Source organism: Sturnus vulgaris, chromosome 5, assembly GCF_052056855.1.
Source record: "Sturnus vulgaris isolate bStuVul1 chromosome 5, bStuVul1.hap1, whole genome shotgun sequence".
NCBI classification, from domain to species: Eukaryota; Metazoa; Chordata; class Aves; order Passeriformes; family Sturnidae; genus Sturnus; species Sturnus vulgaris.
In genome coordinates, this window is record NC_142247.1 from 3,290,478 (window position 1) to 3,313,231 (window position 22,754).

A 22,754-nucleotide genomic window follows, 5' to 3' on the forward strand; every position below is an offset into this window, starting at 1 on the left:
GCAATATCTGCAATGGTTAACGTGGAAAAGTCCCATCAAAGAAGTGGTTGAGCTCTGGACTTTTGTTTTTTAAATGTGATTTGAAAGGATGAACCATTACAAATCTCTGAGGCCCTCTGGCAGGCGTTTCCAAGAGCCCTGCCTGGCTGTGAGCTATTTGAGATCCCTCACACAGCATTTTAACCCCCCTCAGTGCTCCACAGTGGGAACCTGTCTTTAGCACCCAATTGCTCACTACAGAGCCAGTTTTCCAACTGCCTGGGCTGGATTTGGTTTTATGGAACTAATGCTAGGCTTTACTACTACAAGAAAATTAAAGCAATTCCCTTCCTTCACTGATATTGTTCCCTTGAAGGTATTTGGAACTCTCGTTCCTACTGAACCATCCTTTTTCACTCCATGCACTTCCCTCCTCACACATCCCATCCTCATGTTGCTTTCATCAACCAAGAGCTGCTGCTGAGCATATTTGGGTCATTTTTCCACTCCACTGATCTCCCTTTTTGGGAGCAGGATCATCTAGAGACCCATCCTTGAGGAGCAGGCAAGGGGGCACAGCCACCCTCTGCACATGCTGCCATGGGCAGGGCTTAAGGAGAATTTGGGATTCCTGACTGATCCCTGCATGGATGCTGGGACTGATCTTAGTGACAGCAGAGAGTGAAGGGACCAGGAGAGGAGGAAAAGCTGCCAGGTGTGCAGGGAGGGAGGGTGGGCATCCTGAACACCCTGCTTTCAGTCCATTGTTGTAGTGCCAGCTAATGAAATTTAAGATACTACTGATCAGACCCTACTGTCTCTGCCTCAAAAACAATATTTGTGACTGCTGTGGGTTGTTTTTAATAGTTCTTAACTTACAAGATACATTAAAAAAATATTTAGAATTATTAAAATTTTGGACTAAATTAAACCAAATGGACTTTGTTCTCCCCTGGAAGCTGTTTATGTAACATCTGTTTTGAGTAGTTTGAAACTCAGCCCGTTGAACTGTGTGAAACTGCTGAAATAATAATAAAATGCTGAAATTACTGTATTTGTCGTGATTTTTTAATTTTTTTTTTTAAAATAAGTCCACCCCGCCTGCACCTGACTTGTTGCCAGGCTGGAGCTTAGCCCTGCGTGTCTCAGGGCTGGACTGATGCCTGTGCAGGACCATCCCAAGGTACTCGTGCAAATCGCTGTTTTCTCAGCTGTGAAAGCATCAGCCGGCAGTTTGCAGTGTCATCTCAGATATCACATTAGATATCCAATATCAGATCTGAAATATCAGGTTAGATATCCAATCCTAAGTGTGTTCCTGGGACAGTCCGAGCAGGGATTCCCAGTTTCCGAAGCGTGCCGGAGCGCTTCTCCCGGGATATTTGACAGCTGCCTGTGTGTGCCAGGGAAAGAGGGACAGACAAATTAATGGGATGCCCCGGCTGCCAGGCAGTGATGGGTTAAACAACCCACCCTGTGCAGAACCTGGGGGTCCCCCGCTTTTTGGGCATCCCAATTCCCAGCCCGACTTCAGCGCTGCTCCCGCGTCCCGCTTCCCCATAACCTCCCCTGCCTCCTCCTCCTCCTTATATATTCATGAAGCTGTGCAGCTGGGGTGAAATAAAAGCTGGGCGAGAGCAGCACAGGAAGAGGAACTCCGTGTGCCTCGCTCTGCACGGCCGGGACGGACCCTGCTCTTTATTTTTATCTTTATCCGTGCTGGCTCGCCAGACCCGCTCGCCGCTCTCGGGCAGCAGCTGCGTGAGCTCTGGATGCCAGGAGGAGGAGAGTTAACAGTAAGTGAGTCGGTCCCACCACGGATGAGATAACACTTTCTTTGGGATGTTTTCTAAGCTCAGGCCTGGTATGGAGCTGCATCCAGCCCTGCTCTGTTTGCTCCCCCGCTAAAGGGGCCGGGGATGTCCTCCTGGACCCACAGGTGGAGGAGAGGATGGAAGCAGAAGCCTCTCCATGTAATTCATATAGGCTTATTTCAAAATATTGAGCCGTGTTTTGCTCTGGAGAGATTGGCATGGAGTGTCAGTAAAGCCTGGTGTTGAAGGATTATATTGCAGTTGTGCTTTTTGGGGGAAGGGAGAGCTCTCAGAGTTCACATGTGCCTGTCTCCTGTGATGCTCCCATGGTCTCGTTTCCATCCCCTTTCTTCTGGGATTGCAAGGAAAGGACACAGCTCTGTTACTGCAGAGGAAGCCTTGGGCTTTCCTGCCTGTAAATTGACTTTAGATAGTTGGAATATACTAAAAGGGTGCAACAGGATCTTCTCTCAGTTGGAGGGAATCAGGATCTGATTAGCTCAAGCCAAGCCCCTTACCTGGACATTATCAGCACAGCCAGCACCCCTTACTCAATGAGGGCTCCATCCATCCCAGCTTGCAAGCAGCATCCTGATCCCACCAATCCCCCATTCCAGGGCTGGCTTTTGGCTGCCTGCAGGCACTAGATGAACCCTTTGCCTTATTGCATGATGTGCTGCCAGTCTGATCCAAGGAGCAATATGTCTTTGCCCTCCGCAGCCTTGCTGTGTGTAATCAGCAGCCAGAGGGAGCGTGCTGATCCATGAGCCCTAAATTCAGGCAACATCAGCTGCTCCTGCCAGTACTGAGCATCCCAGTACCCCAGTGCTCCTGCAGGATGGGCCAACAACTTCCCATCCCATTGCCGAGGTGCCACCTTCTGACCTCTGCTAATGCTTCAGTCTTTTCTCCCTGTCAAGGTGCAGCTCCGAGATGAAACCTCCATGTGGGCAAGGCATAAGGCTGGCATACCTTCTCCTGAGTCTGGCTTCCCTCTGCCTTCCCAGCCCTCTCTGGAAGGACCGGGACTCCCTGATGCAGGAGGAGAAATCCCATCAGACAGGAGGCAACTTGGTGCTGAGTAGGCAGGAGGAGCAGCTCAGCACAAAGCTGGTAAACCTCAAGAAGAAGGAAGTGGAAACAGCCATAACTGCAGGACAGTTTCCTCCAAGCATGCACTTCTTCCGGGCCAAAAGCCTCATTGATCAGAGCGAGGTGTTCAGCATCTTAAAGCACATGCCAAAAGGTAGGCTTGGCTTAAGGAGTCTCACCTTACTCATCCTTTCTCATCTTCTGCTTTCTGAGCTGGGACAAAACACAGGATGTGGGAGACAAGCTTATGAGAGCTGTAAATTGTGCTCATTGGGCTCCAGGAAAAGCCCTGATTCCGAGCTCAGGGATGGGCTAGGGGGAGAGAGGAAGAGGGGGATGGATTGGATGAATACACATTTCCAGCAATTGTGGCATTTGGTTTAACTTACAATATGGATCCTTAAGTCTTTCAAGAGTGGAGAAGGGGCAAGAGGAAGCAAAGGCAACAAGAAATAACAGACATCCCCATTTTCACAGCATGCTCCAGCCAGGGCCTCTCTCTTTCCCACATACACATTCCACAGACAAGCTACCAACCTTGTCTTATTCTGTATCTTAGCCAAAAGCATTGCATCCCCCAAAAAGTGTTTCTGCAGGTGGTTCTGTATCAGACCTGGAAATCTGCTGGAAAGTCTGGGGGCACTAGAGGAGGAAGGGGCTACCTCTAACACTGAAATCTTTATTTTCTTTGCTACTTGTGTACAAGTCAAAGCCCGTGTATTTCCAGGACTTAAAGTCAGCTTATAAAAGGGAGAGAGCAACTTTTTACACAGGCAGCTAGTGACAGATCAGGAGAATCAGTATTGAATTAAAAGAGAAAGATGTAGATTAGATATTATTAAAAGTCTTTACTCAGAGGGTGTTGAGGCACTGGAACAGGTTGCCCAGAGAAATTGTGGCTGCCCCATCCCTGGAAGTGTTCGTGGCCAAATGGGATGTGACCCTGAGCAATCTTCCCAACTTCTTCCTCCCAGCCTCCACCGTGGGATGCAGATCCTGGTCTTGCAGCATCCTAACCTGGTACCATAAACAATTAGTATGTCAGAAATGTCATTATCTTTTCATGGCTGAATTGAACAGAATTTAAAAGTACTCCCCTCTTTACTTCCAGTATCATTGATACCAAGTGGGAGTTGAAACAAATAATTAACACTTTTCAATCCAGGCGATGTTTAAATGGGTTCTTGGAATCTTTGCAAAGGCTGTAAGCTTTTAGAGACAAGATCACATCCTTGTAGCTGTTTGAGTAGGGCTTGATCAGAGCCCCTGGGAGTTCTTGTTGTTTCAAGCACTATTGTAATGTCTGTTGCTGCTCAGATAGGAAAGAAGGTGACATTGCCAGCCAGAGGAGGGTCAGACAGCTGCAGCATGCCCAGTCTGGTGCACCAGCTCTGCTGAGAGCAGCAACCACAGCTCCTCAGCATCTTTACAGCCAGACCCTCTGTACTGGGAGATCGTAGACATTAGAGTCTATATTAGGTTAGTCCACTATAAATTATAGTCTGGAACTTAATCTAATGTCAAATACATACCAGTCTCATGTCTTGTTCTTGCTATTCATGTTCTTCCTTTACCCCTAAGGGTATCAAAGCCATTTTGACTGAGAGGTCTCCCCTAGACTAATAAAATACATATCTAAGACTTCAGCTCTCACAGTATCTTCCCTTTACAAAGGTGAGGCTTAGTTCAAGCATCAATAACACCAGGAGTCTTTGGAAAAGGAGAGATTTCAGCGAGATGAAATGATAAGGAAGGTGAGCATACAGAGGATGCTTCCTGTGCCAGGAGGACTGGCAGCTGCCAACATTCTGCACAATAACAGAGTGCCCCAGAGGCCCTTCGTGCTGGCCAGCAGCAGATGTACAATGTAAGCAAGCATGCTTTTGATAAGGCACAGAAGTAAATTGTACATCTGCATCTGAGTGCAACTCCCCAGAGTAGCGTGGTCTGGGGTTTTGGTGTATGCCAGAGGTCCAGAGAGCTGAGAGAAGAGACACGGACTAGACACAAAAATTGAAGCTGGGATCCAAACAGCTTAGATACAGAGCTTTGCTTCAGGTGTGCTCCAGCCAGCATGCCTTGTAAACTGCTGCCTCCTGTGTGAGTTCCTCTTTAAATCAGTGGGGCCTGAGCCAGCTCACAGCAAAGTCTGTCTGAAAGACCTTTAATAACTCGAAGCATTTTCCATCCCAGTGGAGAAGCAGAGCTCCCTATTGATTTCCCTCCTCCCTGTGCTCCCAGGGAGCTGTCACGCTCTGCCTGCCCAGTGTCTGATGTGGAGGGGGCACATCCTCCAGCCTGGGGGAGGCAGAGCAGCTGGGACAATTCACTCACAGCATTTCCAAACACCCCCGGATGGACAAACAAATGTTATGACATTAAACCTTCCACCCAGCCAAGCTCATCGGGCTCTCCTTGTCCCCCACCAGGTGCTGTGCTCCACCTGCACGACTTTGCCATGCTGAGCGTGGGCTGGCTGGTGTACAATGCCTCCTACCTGCCCGACTGCTACATCTGCTTCACCCGCACGGGCTCCGTGCGCTTCCGCTTCTCCCGCCCGCGCCCTTCCCACCTGCCAGCCCAGTGCTCCCAGTGGGAGCTGCTGGAGACCTACCGGGGACACCTGAGCGACGTGGCCGAGTTTGACAGAGGGTGAGTGACCAGGGGTGACCAAGAGCCCGTTGGTGCTCCTGCTTGGCAGCACTGTGTAGCCAGCAGCATCGTTTCTGGTCCGGCTTTCCTGTTCTCTCGCTGCTCTGGAAGTGAGGAGCTCCACTTGGGGCTGTGCATGTAAAAAATAGCAATATAAGAGCTTGAAGGCTGCTGTATTAAGTACGCTAGAGTCAAGGACCATAAAAACTGAATTTTTCTGTGCACACTCACTCTGGCTCTCTGTGCAGACAAGCTGAGGACAGTAGCTTAAGTAGATTTATGAGACCTGTCCCCAGCTCTCTTCAGCACCCAGGCTGAATGGGCTCTCAATGAGGCTGCATGTTGCTTCATCCAGTGAGGTATTCAAAAACTGGATGAGGAAGCCAGGTAGCTGATGAATAGACTCTCCCCAACAGCAGAAAAGTCCTTTGCAAAGTCATCGTTTTGATTCAGAGCAAGAAGTTGGGCAAACTATTTATATTAATTACTGCACTAGCAAAACCCCTCAAACTTCCCAAAATAAAACCCAACCCAACTCTCCCTCCAAACACCAAACTTGTTTTCTGAGGCCTGGACCTCCATAAGAGAGGGATGGTGGATGCCCTGGAGAGTCAGACCCCTCTGCCCTGCCCATTGCTGGTTTTGGGGAGGGAAGACAATACCATGCCACAAATCTGGCACCCATCACCTGGAAGCACGAGGTGCTTATTCCCAACAGGCTACTCAGGCACCAGGAGCTGGGCAAGCCTTGGGTGAGCCAAGGAACTCCACACACAGGATCCCTGCCTGGTTTTGGGGCTCCTTCCCCTCCAACACCCTCCTGCTAACAGAGCTTCTGCCCTTACAGGCAAGGCTCCAGCATCTGTCCAGGTGCTCACAGCTCAGCTGGTTCCCTGGAGCATCACACCCTCCTGCAGGAGCTCCCCTCCCTGCAGGCAGCTCCTGCCTTTACTGCTGGCAGCCTTTTATCAGGTCAGGGCTGGTCTGAACCACCTAGCATTTATTCACTTACAGGTGGCTGGGAAGAGCCTGGCTCCCCCTCCAGCCAGTGGTGATGGGAAGACAGAATCCTATCTCCCCATCCAGGGGCCATTGATCCCGGGACAAAGCCCTGCTGAAAAGGCCAAGAAGAAGCATGCAGTTCTGCCGTGGTGTGTGGGGGGCTGGAGAGAGCACGCTAAATAATGCATGAAGGCAGACACTGAGCGATGAGGACAAAGGGAAATATTGAGTAGCCATCCATTCAGAGGGCACCGCTGTCCCTGGCGCTCCAGGGGCTGGGGTCTAGAGAAAAAAAAAGAGTGTGGGGTGTCATGTAATGACAGACAGTATTGCCATGCCAACACACAAGGAGAGGGATGGATTAAGGCAATGCAGAAGACCCTAATTCCAGCATTTCTGAAGTGAAACTTGGTGGATTTTACTGCAGTGCTCTTCAGTGAGGTTGCTCTTAAATAGGGACTTTTTAACTCTTAGTGAGCTGGTATCCCCTCCACGTGGAAGCTGTCTGGGCTCTGTGCCTGGGAAGGAGGTCAGGTTGGGAAGCTGAGGAGCTTCCAGATTTGTGGCATGGTATTGCCTTCCCTTCCCAAAACCAGCAGTGTGTAGGGCAGAAGGGTCTGACTCTCCAAGGCATCCACCTCCCTCTCTTATAGAGAAGGGAAGGAGAAAGTGATGCCAGACCCTGGGTTCTTGACCTTTTATATCCTGAGGCTCAACTGCCCTGACACGATGGGATGAAATAAGATCCAGTGAGAAGTCACTTGTCTCTGTCTTCCAGAGAGAAAATGGGTTCCCCATTAGCTCCCTTCCATTTCTGCTGGGAGTGATGAGGAAAGAAAGATGACAGCACCACCTCTTTTCAACCACTCCACGAGACCCACAAATAACGTGCAAGGGATTGGATTTTGAAACAGCTTCACTTCCTTAAAGCCCAAGCAATTGCACTGGGCATTTAGAAAGTTTCTCAGGAGCAATCCTTCATTGCACTTGTTTTCAGTTGTGTTTCCATGGCACGATGCCACTTTCTGGCAGAGGTTAAAGGTCAGGGCATCCTGTACACCCTGTACACCTGGGTTGTGCATTGTGTGGCTCCCTCTGTTCCTGTGTGGAAACACCTGTTTTTCAGAGGCAGTATTGCCACATTCCTCTTCTTTTGTATTGGTCTGACAGTGTTTAGTGGCCACAAGTCAGAGCAGGACTTCAGAGTGGCAGGGACACAAGACAGAGTCTCACTGCAAAGGTCTCCCCAAATGTGGAGGGGAAACCGAGGCAGAGGCCAATGAAGTGATTTTTCCTCGGCAAACACATGCCTGAGCCAAGGACAAACTTGGATCTCTGGCGTCCTGGGTGCTCACTTACCCATTTGAGTATGTTGTCCTTCATTTTCTGCCCTTCCATGCTCATCATCACAAAATCACAGAGGAGTCATTATGCATAATGTGCAAACACACCAACAACAGCCACACTGAGGCACTTCCCCTCCTATTTTCATCTAATCCCTGGGCACTAGTCTAGGGGTTAGGAATGTTTTTGGCCGTCTGGAAATAGGTCTCTAGCCAGAAATAGGCCCCAATCTGTTCTGCTTCTCAGTTTCTGGAAACTCTCCCAGTCTCTTGAACATGTGCATCCCAGGCTACCTCTCTCCTGCACTCCTCTTTGCCCTTGAGCACTGACAAGCTGAGAGAAAGCAGATGTCAGAGGAAAGAACGGATGGATAGTTGGGTGGTTTCAAGGAAGTGTCCAGGGATTATGGCAGCAGGGAAGGGCTCTCATGCAAGACAGGGTGGATCAGCAAACGTGAAGGAACAATGGAAATGTTTCTGAGGAGCTGCACCTCTTTCACCATATAGCAATTCTGACCAGGAAGGGGTGGAAGAAAGGGGAATCTTGATGATTTTTGCTGTTTGCATTTTTAGGTACCTATACACGTGTGTGTGTGTATTTGTGTATGTGTGCTTTGGAAGGACTCCTTTTGTTTGTTTCCCTCAGGAGAAAGTCTAATAATTCCTATTCAAAACACACATCTGATGGGCCAAGACCCCTGAGTATTTGTTACTGGTAAGCTTCCAAAAGGATGCTGTTAGGAGAGCCAGGAGACCACAGGCCAAGGGACAGCGAAAGGAAGGGAATTTTGCTTTCATATCAGAAAGGAAAAACAATCCTAGCTTATTTTCTTCACAATCAATTATGATACAGGAGAATGTCATTCTTTCCCTCAAGAAGCAGCACAATGGCTGCCATCTCCGAGGCAAGAGCATGCCTGCAGATATTTAGGGAAGGAGCATTGACATTCCAGATATTTGTAAAATACCAACCCCCACTAGCAGTCCAAGGTTGAGGCCGTGCCCAGCAGAGCTCTCTATCACCAGATGAAGTCATCTGTGAGGGAGCTGACACCACGGCTGAGGCTTCAGGGACAACTCCCCTGGGTGCTGGCTGCCTGGGCCACCATCACCTTCCCCTCCCTGTCCTCTGACTGCCTTATCTCACAGAAAAATAGGGCAGCATGTGCACTATGAGGAGGGAAAAAGGAATAAAAATCCACTACAGAAACAAAGCACTCCACTCCCTCTACAAGTCTCTCCTTGGGGAGAAGAAGAGGGGATGAGAGAGAGCGAGAGAAAGAGAATGAACCACATGTGACAGATGTTAGTCACACTATTTAATGCACCACTGGAAGACATTTAGATACTACAGTGAGGAGAGGGGCATAATTACCCATCAAGAACAGAAAAAGGAGCAGGAAAAAGAACCCCTTGAAAAACAAGGCAACAAAACCTTTCACTTCTGTATTATATAGCACAGGGAAGGAAAACGGGGAAAAAACCCAGGAAAAGAGAAAACAAACCCACAGCTGAAAATAAATAATCCTTGGCTGGTCATTTTAGCTGTGCCCCTTTGGGCATATGCATTGCAATAGCATTGTTCAGTGCATATATGACATGACATGGAAGGCTATTTGTAGTCTGCACCTGATCACTGGTGAAAGTCCATTCCAGAAAAGAAGCAAAAAAATGTATTTATGAATGTATTTGCTTCATCTGCATGAGCTACTGATGGCAAAAGCCCCCAAACCCTTAGGAGATTTTCTGGTTATCAAGGATGGATCACTATTATGCAATAAATCTTCACCAGTTGTAAGGATCAATAATCAGTCTCAAAGGGGAGGGGATTATAAAGAGAAGTACAATTTGATTTATGTGCTTTTAGGAGCAGGGTGGTGTGGGGATTTATTGCTGTTTCTAGCCCAAGAGCACAGGCTAAATAAACAACCACGAGTTTGTACAGCCGGATTGAAAGGCAGCGAGCAGAGCCCCGCTCTGTGCGCTCATTGCCGGAGGAGCCGGGTGCTCTCTCACAGGACAGGGGGAGAAGGTGGTGGGAGCCCGAATATCACCCATCCTTATCTGAAACGGAGCTGCTGGAGTGGCGAGATGGGGCTTGCACGGCTTTTTGATCCACGGGGAGGTTTTTCCCTGGGCGCTGGGAGCAGCCGCGCTCGGCTCCCGGCTCCGGGCAGGTGCCGAGCTGGAGGGGAGCTGCCTTCGGCCACGAGGGAAAGGGGAAAAATCTCTTTTCCCCAGCTCTTCCCACACGAAACCTCCCTGCTGAGCAGCAGCACACCCCTTTCTGCCGGCTGCCCTCCGGATCAGCACGTCCAGGATGCTCCTGAACTGCTGCATTCCTGGTTCCGAGGCTTCCGTGGTCCAGCTCGGTCTTCTCTGCTTGCATGGATTGCTGAACAGTGGCTGGGGTTGCCCAGTGTCCTGTGATAATGGCACCAAAGGCCCTATTGTAATGCATGGGAGGGCAGAGCCCAAGTTGCTGTGGAAACCTTAACTCTGAATTTTCCTGACTGTTGAGCATTTAAGGTCTCATCCTTAATAGTAGTAGCACAGGTTTGCTTCTAAAAAATTGTTCCTGGCAAAGAAATTAACAGAGTGAGGAAAAAATGAAACTGCAGCCCCTGGAAGATAATCCTTAGAGAGTGAAACATGAGGCAAATCCTGGGGGAATGGGCTTTGTTTTATGGGCAGGATGGAGGGATTCAAAAGGCATATCTGTCCAGGATGTCTTAGTTTATGAATTTGGACCAGATCACATTTTACATCTGTAGGGGTGCTATGGGGGTTTAATTCCATTCACAGAAGTGTCCTGGATGAAGATAACAAGATCACAAATCAAAGCCACACCTCCCATATAACAGAGCAGAGCACTGCACAAGGATGGGGACCAAGACATCAAACAGGAAACATTACTAAAGATCAGTAGCTGTTATTGAGGGGAAACTATATACTCAGATGAAAGCCAAAGCATGGCTGAAGGTATTTCTGTCTGAACCTGCTTAGCCCCTGGCACGAGATAAGCACATGGAAACATCTGTAGGTTTTTGTGATTGCTTCCATTTGTCCACCCAGGAATGAACTCAATCACCCCTGCACTGCCATTTAGACTTTGTCCACTGGTAGGAGAAATTTATTATGAACTACTCTTCAGGTGGAAGAAGGAGGGCAGTTGCCAGAGGCAGGGCTTCAGGTGGGATGAAGGCTATCAGCTTGGCAGAGGATGGTGGTGTGGCACAGATGCTCACCCTGTCCTAAATGCAAGCTGTCATTCACAATTAAATAATCTTGTAATTTACTGGCTCCTTTAAACTCTGATAAAACTACCCGCTGTCTCTCTGGATTTCTGAAAGAGGTTTATGTGCCAGCTGAGTGCATAGAGGAAATAAATACATTTCCATCACACTAAGGAAAAGCCAGGACTCTTCATTCTTCGCAGATTCTTATCAGTTTTTTCCCTGAAGTAGCTACCAGCAAAGCAGGCAGGGCCTCAGGTTTGTTCTCACTGGTGGGGAAAAATTATTTCTAAGCCAGAATTGTCTTCCCCTTGCATTTTTTTTTAGATGGCATATTTTGACAATACAAAGGTACTAGGACAACTTACAGGCTCAGCAAGCAGGTTGGTGGTGGCCCAGTACATGGCATCTCCTGTAAACTCAGTCTGACTTTTAGGAGCTGAACAGAGGGACAAGTGTTGTGACATCTTATGTGCATTGAAGATTCTTGGGAAAACATTGTCTGCAGGAGTAATGTGCATGCCTACTTTCAGATTAGAGATAGCAGAGTATAATTTATATAAAAGCACTGTACTTGCTTTTGTAACTCTGTTCCTTGAAAAAGGGAGGGGCAGGTTTTAAGCATCTACTCCTACCTTGCTGACATGTATCATACAAATTCTGTGCCAGCTATTAGAGGAGTAAATACAGATGGCAGAAGAATGACCTGAATGCTTCCTGGTTGCACCAGTCGCTGTTATGCCTGTTGTACTGCAGTGCCAACAGGCTCTGTTTGTTCTCCTCATTCCTTCTCTTCTCCCTTTTCTATAGCTTGCTGAGAAACCTGACCCTGGTGACAGATACCCCTGAGCTGGCCTACCCCTCTCAGACTTTCATTTGGAAAAGATTTGAAGAAATCTTTCTCACTGCCTCTGGACTTATCTGCTATGCACCTGTGTTCAAGGCCTATTTCTACCAGGGGCTGCTGGAGCTCTATGAAGATAACATACAGTATGTTGAGATAAGAGCTATCCTGCCTGCGGTACGTGGGGTTTGGCTTCTCTAGTACTCTTTTAAATCCTTATTTCTCCATAACTTTTCTCAAGCCCTATCTTGAATTTAGTTTTTGGGTGTTTGCATACCTGCCCTTCTAAGGATGCTGGAAAACCTTGATCATATTCAAACGTCTTTCTTGGAGATTTGCATAGGCAAGGGCTTGAAAGTGAGAGATTCTTTGTTCTTAATGGCTAAGGGAGATACCTGCTGTGACACAGGCACAAAACTACATTGTACAGTCAGACTGGGAGCTGTGTCAAAATCTTGCTCATTGGGAAAAGGTAACTCAGTTTTGTCTGCAGCAGAATCACCTATTCTGTGGCAGCTACTCTGAACAAATTTCCTGTCTTGAATAGAGCCTTATTCTGGAATAGCTATGTTATTTTAAATCCTCATCTTATTTCAGAATGACTACTCTGAATAGGTGAGTCAATCAATTGGCAAAACACAACCTTTCAAAATTTGCAGACAACCTAAAATTTTGGCTGTGTGCATGAAGCTTGAACTGCTCCTTTCACTGCCATTAACACCAAAATCTGGTGTTAAAAGCCTTTCTCCCTGTGTGTCACCCAGAGCTGGTCAGATTGTCCTACACACCCACTCTGTCCTAATGCCTCCCCAAGCACCAGCAGACCACACCACCCTACGTGTTCCCACTTTCCCAGTGACAATTTTGTCACTGCAGACACACCTTTCCCGTACAATTTTCCAGCCCAGCTCCATGCAGGACTGTGGGGGTGGGAGTTCTGTCAGTCTATCCTGCCTGAGAGGAGAAGGATGGATTGCAAAGGGGGAGGGAAAAAAGGGATGTGAAAAAGTCCACAAAGTTTACATGCATCTTACTTTGCTGGGGGTTGCTCTGAATTCAGCCACCACCTGTTTTTGGGGTACCTGGAAAGAGAAGAAAACAGCAATATCAAAATGCCTGTGCTGTGAGGCAGTGTGAGCCACACAGGTTTCCAGGCCAAGAGTATCTGCCATAATACAACTGCGTGGGGCTGACTGGAAAACACCCTGCCTTTACCATCAGCCCTTAGACACGGTTGTAAGTCCTTTTGAAGAGAGGCTTGGCAGGGAGGATTTGCTTCCCATCCAGCTCCTAATGCTGGCAGCAGCTGTGGGAGGCTGCAGAGCCCTGGGGCTGATGTGCTGTGAGCTCAGGGCAGGCTGAGCAGCCTGGGTACCACACAGGGAATGCCAGGAGCTGCAGCCACGCTGGGATGGAGGGCAGAGTGGGCAGAGAAGGGACAGCCAGGCTGCAGCTGGGGTGACAGGGCAGGGAAAAGCTTCGTGGGGAAAGTCAAGGGTGTGATGGGAATAGCAAGATGCTCCACGTGTGGCTGGAGATGCTCCACGGGGCTGGGACAGCAGAGCTGACACTGCAAAAGCTTTCCTTGCAGCAAAGCCTGCCAGAAGCGGCCCCTGAGGTAAAGTAAATGAAAACTGGGATTTAGTGTGAAACAGCAAACACTGTGGAAAAGCCCCCTAAGCCCAGCTGTGTTTGCAGATTCAGCTGTGTAAAGTCTCACATTCCCATGGGCTGCAGCTGGGGAAAATTCCCTCTGAGCATCTGCAGCTGCCCCACAGCTGCTGGTGCCTGCAAGGGGGACACCACGTTGTGATGGGGTGTGGGGCATCCCTGCAAGGGACAGCAGCAGAGAGGGACTTAGGGGGTGAAGTGGAGCAGCTGAAGGCTGGAGGAGAAAGGTGACAGAGAAAAGAATGGTGAGAAGGGTGAGAGGAGAACTGATGGAGTGGTTTCAGCTGCTGTCTGTGAGTGACTCCAGGCAGGGCCTTTGTGGGATAGTATCAGTGGGACATTCAAGGTCTCCACCCCTGCTGAAATCAGGGCAAAAGCCCCGAGAACAGCCCTGGCAATGAGGAACCTCCAGAGCAAGTTGATGAGACAGAGCATGCCAAAAGGAGTATTTTTCCCAGTTTGCAGCCAGAGACCTGGGAAAGCACGGCAGGACTAAATGACTGAGTCAAGGTCATGAAGCAAACCTCTGGCAGAGGGGAGCAGAAGCCCAGCTCAGCTGGCAGCTTGTGGAGCTCAGCCATAGCGTGCCTTGGGGCTGCCTTGGCTGACAGACTGCCACTGCAGGCACAGAGCTTGTGTGAGCCCAGACGGCTGGACAGAACACTGCTGCATGGACACAGACAGGGGGAAGAGGTCATGGTCTCCTCTGGGTTTTCAAGGGCGTTTGCTTGCCATGTCTGAACACGGAGAAACTTGTATCACATAGGAAGGAGGAAACTCACTTCTTGGTTCTTGCCAGCTGGTTAAGGCTTGAAGAAGAAAATATTCTGCACAGATTTTACTGCTTTTGTGTTCCTGCCCTGTTCTCAGAACCACAGCACTCTGCTTGTCCCAAGGTTTTCGTCACTTCATTTCTCCCACCTTCCAGTAAAACACCTCTTCTAACTACTGCTTGTCACCTGCTTTTCATGCTGCAGGTGTATGAACTGGATGGCACCCAGCACAATAAATCATGGTCTGTGGCAACCTACCGGGAAGTGACCAGGCAGTTCGTGAAGGAGCACCCAGACTTTGTTGGAGCCAAGATTATATTTGCAGCACACAGGTAGAGGCTGAGCAGGGCTGTGCTGTGTTGGAGGCGGGCAGAGGCTGGGAGGAGCAATGCCAAGGGCTGGGCTGGAGCGCCAAAGCTGGCTGGCAATGTCCACACGTGTTGTTAGAGCTGGGGTGTTGACTCCTGAAACATTCCCTGGCACGTGTAAAAGGCTGGGGGTGAGAACTCATCTATATAAATCTGCGTACGTGCGAAGCGAGCGCGGCGACGCATCCCTGAGCCCTGGGAGTGGGAATGAGCCCGGGCAGGGCTCCCTGTGTGCATGTCCAAGCTGTGCCTGCTCTCCTCCCGAGCCTGGATGCACTCTCTCTCCCTGCAGAGAGTGAAGCAGTGCCCGGTGTGGGCACTCAGTGTGGCAGAGGTCCCCTGTGCTCCCCGCAGCCTGTGTATGTTATGTTCGTGCTGCTGCCCGGCCAGGCGGGCACAAGGCTGCTCTCCAAGTCAGCCAGATGCCACGAAGTCATGTGAGGTAATCCTCAGCAAGTAGAGCAGACCCCTCAGCGGCACTTGCTCGCTCTGGTTTGGCACAATGCCCTCTCCAGAGCTGGCTTGCCTCTCTGCCCAGCTTGGGTATGGACACAGTCTGCAAAATGCACTGAAAAGTTTAAGTCTGATAGGGCTGGAAGGAACCTAAATGTAAAACTCTCTTGAAATGAAATTACTGCCTCACCTCCCAGCAAAACAGCTGGGAGCAAAGAAAAAAAATTAAACATTTTCTCTCCACGCTGTTGCATTCCCTTCCCTGCTTGGTAAATAGGAAAGCCAGTGAGTTAGACAAGCATGCCTCAACTCAAGTGACAGCAGGGTCTAGCCAGGCATTTCCTGGTCATTCATGGGTTTCCTTTCATAATATCAATTTTCTACTGCTGTTCCTCTAGAGAACTGAAGCTGGTTGTCAGATTCAGGAGCAACTTGCATTTTGGAAATCCCCCTGGGGGCCCCATTTCACAACTCAAATCCCGAGAAGGCAGCCCATGGGAGTCAGCGCTTTCTCTCTCTCACTCTCTAGGATGCTGAATCTTTCCCAGATTAAAGAAGCCATCCTCACTGCCATGGCACTCAGAGCCCGCTTCCCAGACACCCTGGCAGGCTTCGACCTGGTAACTGTGTTTTCTTCTGGGGTTTCATATTAACCTCTGGTGATAAAACCACATATATACCGTGGCATATGTTGTATACCAGAGCCAGAACCTCTGCTGCTGTACTGAAATCAGTGTTAATGAATTGCAAATCCTCCAGCTAAGGATTTTGTTCAGGGTAATTGACAAAATCCCCTGAAAGAATCAGCTCCCTACCCCACAGCATTGTAATTTCAGCACAGCTGGCACCTCATTTATAAAGAGCTCTAAGTCCCACCATCTTCCCAAGCGTGCTCAAAAACACCTTTTTGCTTTCCCCCAGGTTGGTGATGAGGATGAAGGTCATTCTTTGTGGGACCTGAAGGATGCCCTGACCATCCCATATTCCATGGGGGTCAACTTGCCATACTTCTTCCACGCTGGGGAGACTGGTGAGCAGGAGGACTCAAGGCTTTTTACTGCTTACAGAAGCAGGACTGAAATCTTGCAAAGAGCAGCAGCAGCAAGCCTGGCTTGCTTGCTGGCTTTGTCAAGAGGATATGTGTGCATACATGTGCACATAACCAATTTCCCCAGTGCTTCTTCCCACACCAGTCTGGAGCTGTGACATTCCTACATGACCCCTCCCTTCCCTGCTCCCTGCTTTTGACTGTAGATGTCACATTGCTCAGCATCTTTGACCTCCTGTGACAAGGAGTCACGTGTAGGAGTTATTGCTGGTGGCCATTTCCCCCTTGGAACAGCACTCACTTCCCACCCCTAACAGCAGCAGAGTCCCCCAGCCATCATTTTACATTTTAAGGTGAAATAATGTTTGAGCCAGACTCGAGTCTTAACAGAACAGATTCGTCAAAGTAACTGATGCACCCTTCATTTCTGGGGCAATGTATTATTATTGACAATATATTATTCAGTCTGTCTTGGTGGGATTTATCCTAACCATGAGAGTCATGTCTAACTTGTACCTTGTGTGTTGCATGTTGACATCTCTAGAAGTGTGGTTACCCTGTGGCTGGGCTCCCTTTATAGCCACAGGCAGGAGCAAGCATTTCTAAGCCTCCATACATCTCATTCCAATGCCAGGCTACTCCCCAATAATTGTTATTCTCTCCACTGAAAATTAATGGAGCCCAGCATAATTAGCTCAGCTGCAAGAGCAATACTGTAAACATCTAAAGCCAGGTGAGATGAGTGGGTATCTCTATGCTGGGCAATATCCTGGGCAGATTTAGATCCCTGATTCACTGAAAATGTGAATGGAAACTGAGCATGAGCAACCCTCTCACCTCACAACTGGGACATCTACTAACAAAATCATTTAGCAGTTTGAGAAGCTTTATTTCCTCACAGCACTGCACTGATTTTTATCTGTCTCTGCTCAGACTGGCAGGGCACCTCTGTAGACAATAATGTGCTGGATGCATTGCTGCTGAACACCAGCAGGATTGGCCATGGACTTGCTCTCACTAAACACCCAGTAGCCAAAAGTTTGTCTCTGAAGATGGATATTCCTGTGGAAGTCTGTCCCATCTCCAACCAGGTATGTTGTTATGTGGCAGGGTTACTGGAAGGGAGTTTACCATAGCTGTGAGGGTCAGCTGGGGGGGACAGCTACAAGTTTTGATGCACACGGGCTGGCTTAGTTTCCTTTGTACCACTTTATACTGCACTTTGCTACGTAGATGTACACAGAGAATATATACAAGGCTTGCAATACCAGTCAGCAAAAAAAATGTAAATTAATATCCAGAGGAACTTGGGAAGACAGTCCTCCCTAGTGGAGGTGAGGCTCAGAGCCACAGAGGTGCCTTAAGAGACATAATTGAAAATACTTCAAAGCCAGGAGGGCCAGAGGCTGAGAAGCTGTGATTGTAACTGGAAGTTCTTGGTTTTGCAGAATTCATAACCAGTGGGAGCTCTTTTGCAGCACATTAGCATGGTGCCATTGTCCCCTGGGTGCAGCTGAAAGGATACTTTGGGGTGGAGATTCACTGGTGTGACCCTTAAGGGAAAGAACCCTGATACCAGCTCCAGATGCCTCGAGCTAAGCACCACCACAAATGTGTAACCAAAAGACTGCTCCTGAATTGCTCACAGCCAAATTGTTCTAAATAAGAAACGAGTTACTCACCCCACTGGCCTTGATTAAGATGACTTGTTTAAGAAATTAATCTCCTTGTACAATCGGTACAGGAGACAAGCTGGCTCCTCCTGCAGCAGTTGAGAGCAGAAAACATTCTGAGCAGTCCCCTGGAGCCTGTCCCTCCCTGCCACTACCTGCAGCCCTGGCAGGTGTCAGTGTGACACAGCTGCAGCAATAGCCTGGTGTTGTCTCCCTCTCTTCCCCACCCAGGTCCTGCTGCTGATAGCTGACCTGAGGAGTCACCCTGCAGCTGACCTCATGGCTGAGGGGCACCCCATTGTGATCAGCCCCGATGATCCCCCCATCTTTGGGGCAAAGGGAGTCTCCTATGACTTCTACGAGGTGTTCATGGCCATTGGAGGGATGAATGCTGACCTGAGGACCCTAAAACAACTCGCACTCAATTCCATAAAGTAAGTTCATCACCTCTCTCATCTTGTCATAAGGAGACCATCAGCTTGCTCCTCTTGCTTGCATTTGGATTTTGGCCCCACAAGTCTCCTCTGCCACATGAACTGGGCTTCTGGTAACCCAAAATCTCCTCTGTGTGTCTCCTGCAAAGGCAGGACACAGGGAGCCCAGAGGCTCCTCTGCCTGTGTTCTCAAGTGGCTTTCTCTGACTCTGTGCCTCAGTGTATTCATCCTTTTCCATTCTTTGTGAACTTGCCTCCACCACCTGGGTCTGGCTTTGGGAGAAATCTTTGTATCACTTGTCTATTTCTGCCAAAATTTGACTTGCTGCAGAGCCATGACTCATCTGGGAAACACAGGAAAACTAGCATTTAGTTTGGGTGTGTTTAACCCCTTTTTCTATTAACTGGACAGTTCTGAATGTCCAAAAATAGTTTGGATATGATGCCCAGAGCATTCCTGCACATTCCTCGGCTCCTGCCTCTTTTACACCACATTACTCTGTCTGGTGCTGGCATGTCCTGCAAGGGTTAATCTCTAGCTGCCTCCTGCCTTTTCATTTCAGAAATAGCTGCCCCCTTGTCTCCTGCCTGATACTGACTTTCCTCCTCCTCACAGATACAGTGCCATGCTACCGGATGAGAAAGCCAAGGCCAAAGAGGTCTGGCAGAAAAAATGGGACCAATTTGTGGCTGACCTCTCTGATAGCTTTCTAAGGGAGCTGTAGAGAGGACAAGGCTCATCTCAGAAGGCATTTGGCAAGCTAGGGAGAGCCAGAGTGATTGCTGAGAGGGAGACTGCTTCTTCCATGTGACCTGAGCAGATGAATGGACGTCAAAGTCTCACCTGGCAGCGGGTGATTCTGCTAAGCCAGGCTTAATGGGCTTAAAGCTAAGAAGGAACTGCACTATCCTGTGAAACTCATGGACTGGAGGTAAAAGGAGCAGCGATCCTTTAGAGCAGCCACAAGAAATCACCCTGCTCAAAAGAATCAAAACAATTAAAAATTGCCAATGACCAGATCCTGACATCCTTATTCAGGAAAAACTTGCTTTCCAATTAGAGTCAGCAGAAGATTGCCAACACGAGGATCTCTGAATTTTGCCTTATCATTACAAAATGCAGACCTTGTCCGGAAACAGCTAAGACAAACATCCAACCATTTGGGCCACTGACCTTCAAGAGAGCAAGGACTGAAAATGACTCTTGTTATGTTTAACCCTGGGCCTGCTGCCAAAATAGCACTGCTAGGTCGAAGAACCAGTCATAGGTCTGATGTCTGCTATTTCAGGACCTACCATGGTTGGAAACAAGCTGGTGGAACTTGCTCCCAGAACATTTAAGCCTGGTTGCCCAGTGATCATAAAGCCAGAGGAGAGGTGCCTCAGTTGCCAGCAGTTTTTTTACTACGAAGTTTTTTCCTGACCTCTGGTCAAAAGGAAGACAAAACACGTTTCAGGTTAAGTCAAAAATATCCTGGCTTCCCAGACCCAGCTTGATTAAAATTATCCCTCTGCACCAGGCCCTGTTAACACAGATATTTATAGGAAACACCTTTAGGTTTCAGGGAGTTCCACCACCAGCCTTTGTTGCTGAACTCACTGTGCAAATGTGGCTTTTTTCAGTCTGCCAGAGAGATTTTTCACCTTGGTAGAGAACTTCTGTGGATATCCACAGGGCTCATTTGGACCTTTGTGGTTTCCAGCTCCTTAGCAAAAAAAAAAAACCTACACAAGAAACAGTCTCTTGACAAGTTGATACCCTGTCTTAACATCAAAGAGCATCTTTCCCTGACTTCATTACCATCATGCTGGATTGCATCAGTCAAGGGAGAATTGACAAAAGTTCCTACTGAAAAACGTCTCCCTCCTCTGAACCACAGGCTTACAAAGGCTGTTGTTTCCTAATCTGACCAGCTTGGGCCAATTGGCTCTCTTTATGCTTTCTGTTAATTGTCTCAAGCTGCCTGGCCATAGTGTTTATTTCCACTGACCTTGGTTGGAACACCTTAGCAGGAGGCAAACACTCTTATTACAGAAGTGGATCAAGCTGCACAGCCTGTGTGCCCTGTGTTAAATTGCCCACAGTTCACAGGCTGCAACTTCATCTTTGGTTATCCCAGAGAAAATAAAAACCAACCAAACCAAACACACTGCAAACCCCATCACAGAACACAAATAAAATCACAACAAACTGCAGGTGTGTGAGCTGCAGAAGGCAGAAACACAAACCACAGATATGAAAAAGTGAGAACCCAGTCACACCCCTTGCTAACTGGGAGGGGTTGAAGTGCCTCACACCCCCAGCCTTTGCAGCCACAGCTACCTCTACTCCAGCTCTCTTTCCCAACATCTTCCTCTGAAGCATCCTGATGCTTTTTTTGCAGACTGGCCTCTCCTTCACCTTGATGCAGATTTGGTCCTGGGAAGGAGTTTTATACGTTTTATACTGGAGGAGTAGCCAGAGCAGAGCCACCCTCCCTCCTCCTGCACGGGTGTTGCATACAGAGCTCAGACTAAAGTCCCCAGGGTGGGCTTTAGTCATGGCCAGGTTATAAATGCTGACTTGGGAAGTGCCTTACTTGCAATGCTGCTGAGAAGAGGCACAGAAAAGGAGCAGAGTGGCTGCTGACCAGCGACCCAAAGCCCTGTCCCTCTCAGCAACCTGATCTTTCAGCTTTGCTATATGTGGAGGATGAAGATCTTTATTTGCCAGGAGTTGATTCTCCCTTAAATAAGCCTCTTTGCTGCCAAGGTGAAGCTAATCATTCCAGAGCTGCTGTGGGAGGAGCTGAGCTCCTCAAAGCACAGGTTGACCCATGCTCCTTCCTTCTCTATCACAGAAGAAAGCTTTCAGCTCTTCCTTCACATGGTCTCTTGAGGTCCTGAACCATTTTTTGGTTACCTGTAGTCCTTTCTCCTCATTACCTACAGTAATTGCAGGGCTAGATCTTCCATTTGCCAAATGCTTGCTGGGACCAGTTTACCTGTTGTGTCCAGTTTGTTCTTGGTTTCCCAGGAAAAGCCTGTTGTGCACATGGCCATTGACCTACTTCACAACTGTGCTGTGATGGGGCCAAGTGCCTGGAGCCACCAGTGTGTGATGTTGTTCAGGGTTACAGCAGAACCAGGTTTCTGCAGAAATCACAGGGGTTTAAAATGGCACAGGTCTCAAAAAGGGGAACCTTGACTCTAGAGGACTTTGGGACTAGCTTAGCGGCCCCACTTCTGCTGAAGGTATCACCTTAGGGTTGGGCAGGGGGCAGAAATTCTTCCATCCTGATCATATATCTGGGTTTAAATGTGAACCTGGATCACATGGAAGGTCCTGACTCCAAGGCCTTCCTTGGATCCCTCCTTGCACAGGGAGGTGACACAGTGTGGCGACTGGGGCTTCCCAAAAGTCCTCTGGCATATTTAGGGCCTTAGTGAGTGTGGCAGAGGGGGGACCAGCCTGCCTTGCTGCTGGGAATCTGCTCTTCCTTAGAGAAAGGTGCAAACTGAGAAGCCCAGGCTGCATTCCCACCTCTCCAACTCCAGGTGTGCAAAGAAGGAATTTAGGCTGGACCACAGCAGTTATAAAAGATCAATTCATTCAGCTCCATTCAAGCTTTGGGTAAATTTGGCTGCAGGGCTTCACTGAGATTTGGCTTTTAGCAGCAATATTTCCAGGATTTTGCTGCCAGTCTATTCCCTTTTCCCCAGTACCTTGCCTTGCTGCTCACATTTGTTGGCAAATACATCACATATAATTCTCTCTTGCTTGTCTCTTTCAGAACATGGTGTATAATTAAATTTTTAAACCTGTCTTAATCGTGGGGATTCTTTTTCCTCCTCCTTTTTTTTTTTTTTTGTCTCCCTGTTAAAGAACAGGTGATACCCAGATTTGCTGGGAGGGGGACGTCTCACATCACTCAGCCTGGAGTGATCAGAGAGTCTGAAATGCCTTCACAGCATGCTGCAAAGGGTAAATTGATCTGTGGAGCTACCACAGTGTTAGACTGAGTCACCTGGCCAAGACACTACACAGGTCCCTGCTCCCCCTTCCCCAAGCCCCCACAGTAGCTGCACCCAGCTCAGGGCTGTGTTTTGATACAGAGACCACCTGACAGACAGGATTTGCTCGTGCTGCCTCTCCTCCCACCACAGTTTTGTACCATCTCTGTGGTGGGTACAGCACAGGAAAGTAAAGGAATGACTGAAGGACATTTAACCTCCTTTTAGCATGATTTTAGGAAGGGAATAGAGGGAACAAGGAGAAGGCTAAATGATCAGCCCATTCTTTCCAAAGAAAGTGAATTATTTTCAACGAATTGCCTTGTGGAGTACCAGGTGACCACATGGTACAACGTGAGGCTCTTTGCTCAAAGTACCG

General features: G+C 48.5%; 1 protein-coding gene and 1 long non-coding RNA gene across 3 annotated transcripts in view; one reads left to right on the top strand and one right to left on the bottom strand.

Annotated features, from left to right (window-relative positions):
- Positions 1–22,754, bottom strand: part of LOC148223510 (uncharacterized) — a 45,736-nt gene that overhangs the window by 17,647 nt on the left and 5,335 nt on the right. Inside the window, exon 2 of the long non-coding RNA XR_015803631.1 lies at positions 5,500–5,667. This is a non-coding gene — a long non-coding RNA (uncharacterized LOC148223510). The remainder of the gene's footprint in view (positions 1–5,499; positions 5,668–22,754) is intronic.
- ADA2 (adenosine deaminase 2) lies at positions 1,621–22,192 on the top strand. Of its 2 annotated transcripts, XM_014870044.2 has the most exons (10): positions 1,621–1,775; positions 2,714–3,039; positions 5,315–5,537; positions 11,929–12,139; positions 14,611–14,738; positions 15,757–15,847; positions 16,149–16,257; positions 17,209–17,366; positions 18,180–18,382; positions 18,999–22,192. In XM_014870044.2, the coding sequence occupies exons 2-10, from the start codon at positions 2,727–2,729 to the stop codon at positions 19,105–19,107; spliced, it is 1,545 nt and encodes a 514-aa protein (XP_014725530.2). In that variant the 5' UTR covers positions 1,621–1,775; positions 2,714–2,726; the 3' UTR covers positions 19,108–22,192. The 2 variants fall into 2 exon arrangements, with proteins under 2 accessions (XP_014725530.2, XP_088020708.1); XM_088164582.1 differs by lacking the exon at positions 18,999–22,192 and having other exon boundaries at positions 1,629–1,775; positions 18,180–18,386.

What these genes read in the sequence shown, in the direction of transcription:
- ADA2 (XM_014870044.2), top strand. Translation starts at nt 2,727, where the DNA reads ATGAAACCTCCATGTGGGCAAGGCATAAGGCTGGCATACCTTCTCCTG. An exon ending in ATTATATTTGCAGCACACAG is followed by an intron (nt 14,739 to 15,756) that starts GTAGAGGCTGAG and finishes CTCACTCTCTAG; the next exon opens with GATGCTGAATCTTTCCCAGA. An exon ending in CCCTGGCAGGCTTCGACCTG is followed by an intron (nt 15,848 to 16,148) that starts GTAACTGTGTTT and finishes GCTTTCCCCCAG; the next exon opens with GTTGGTGATGAGGATGAAGG.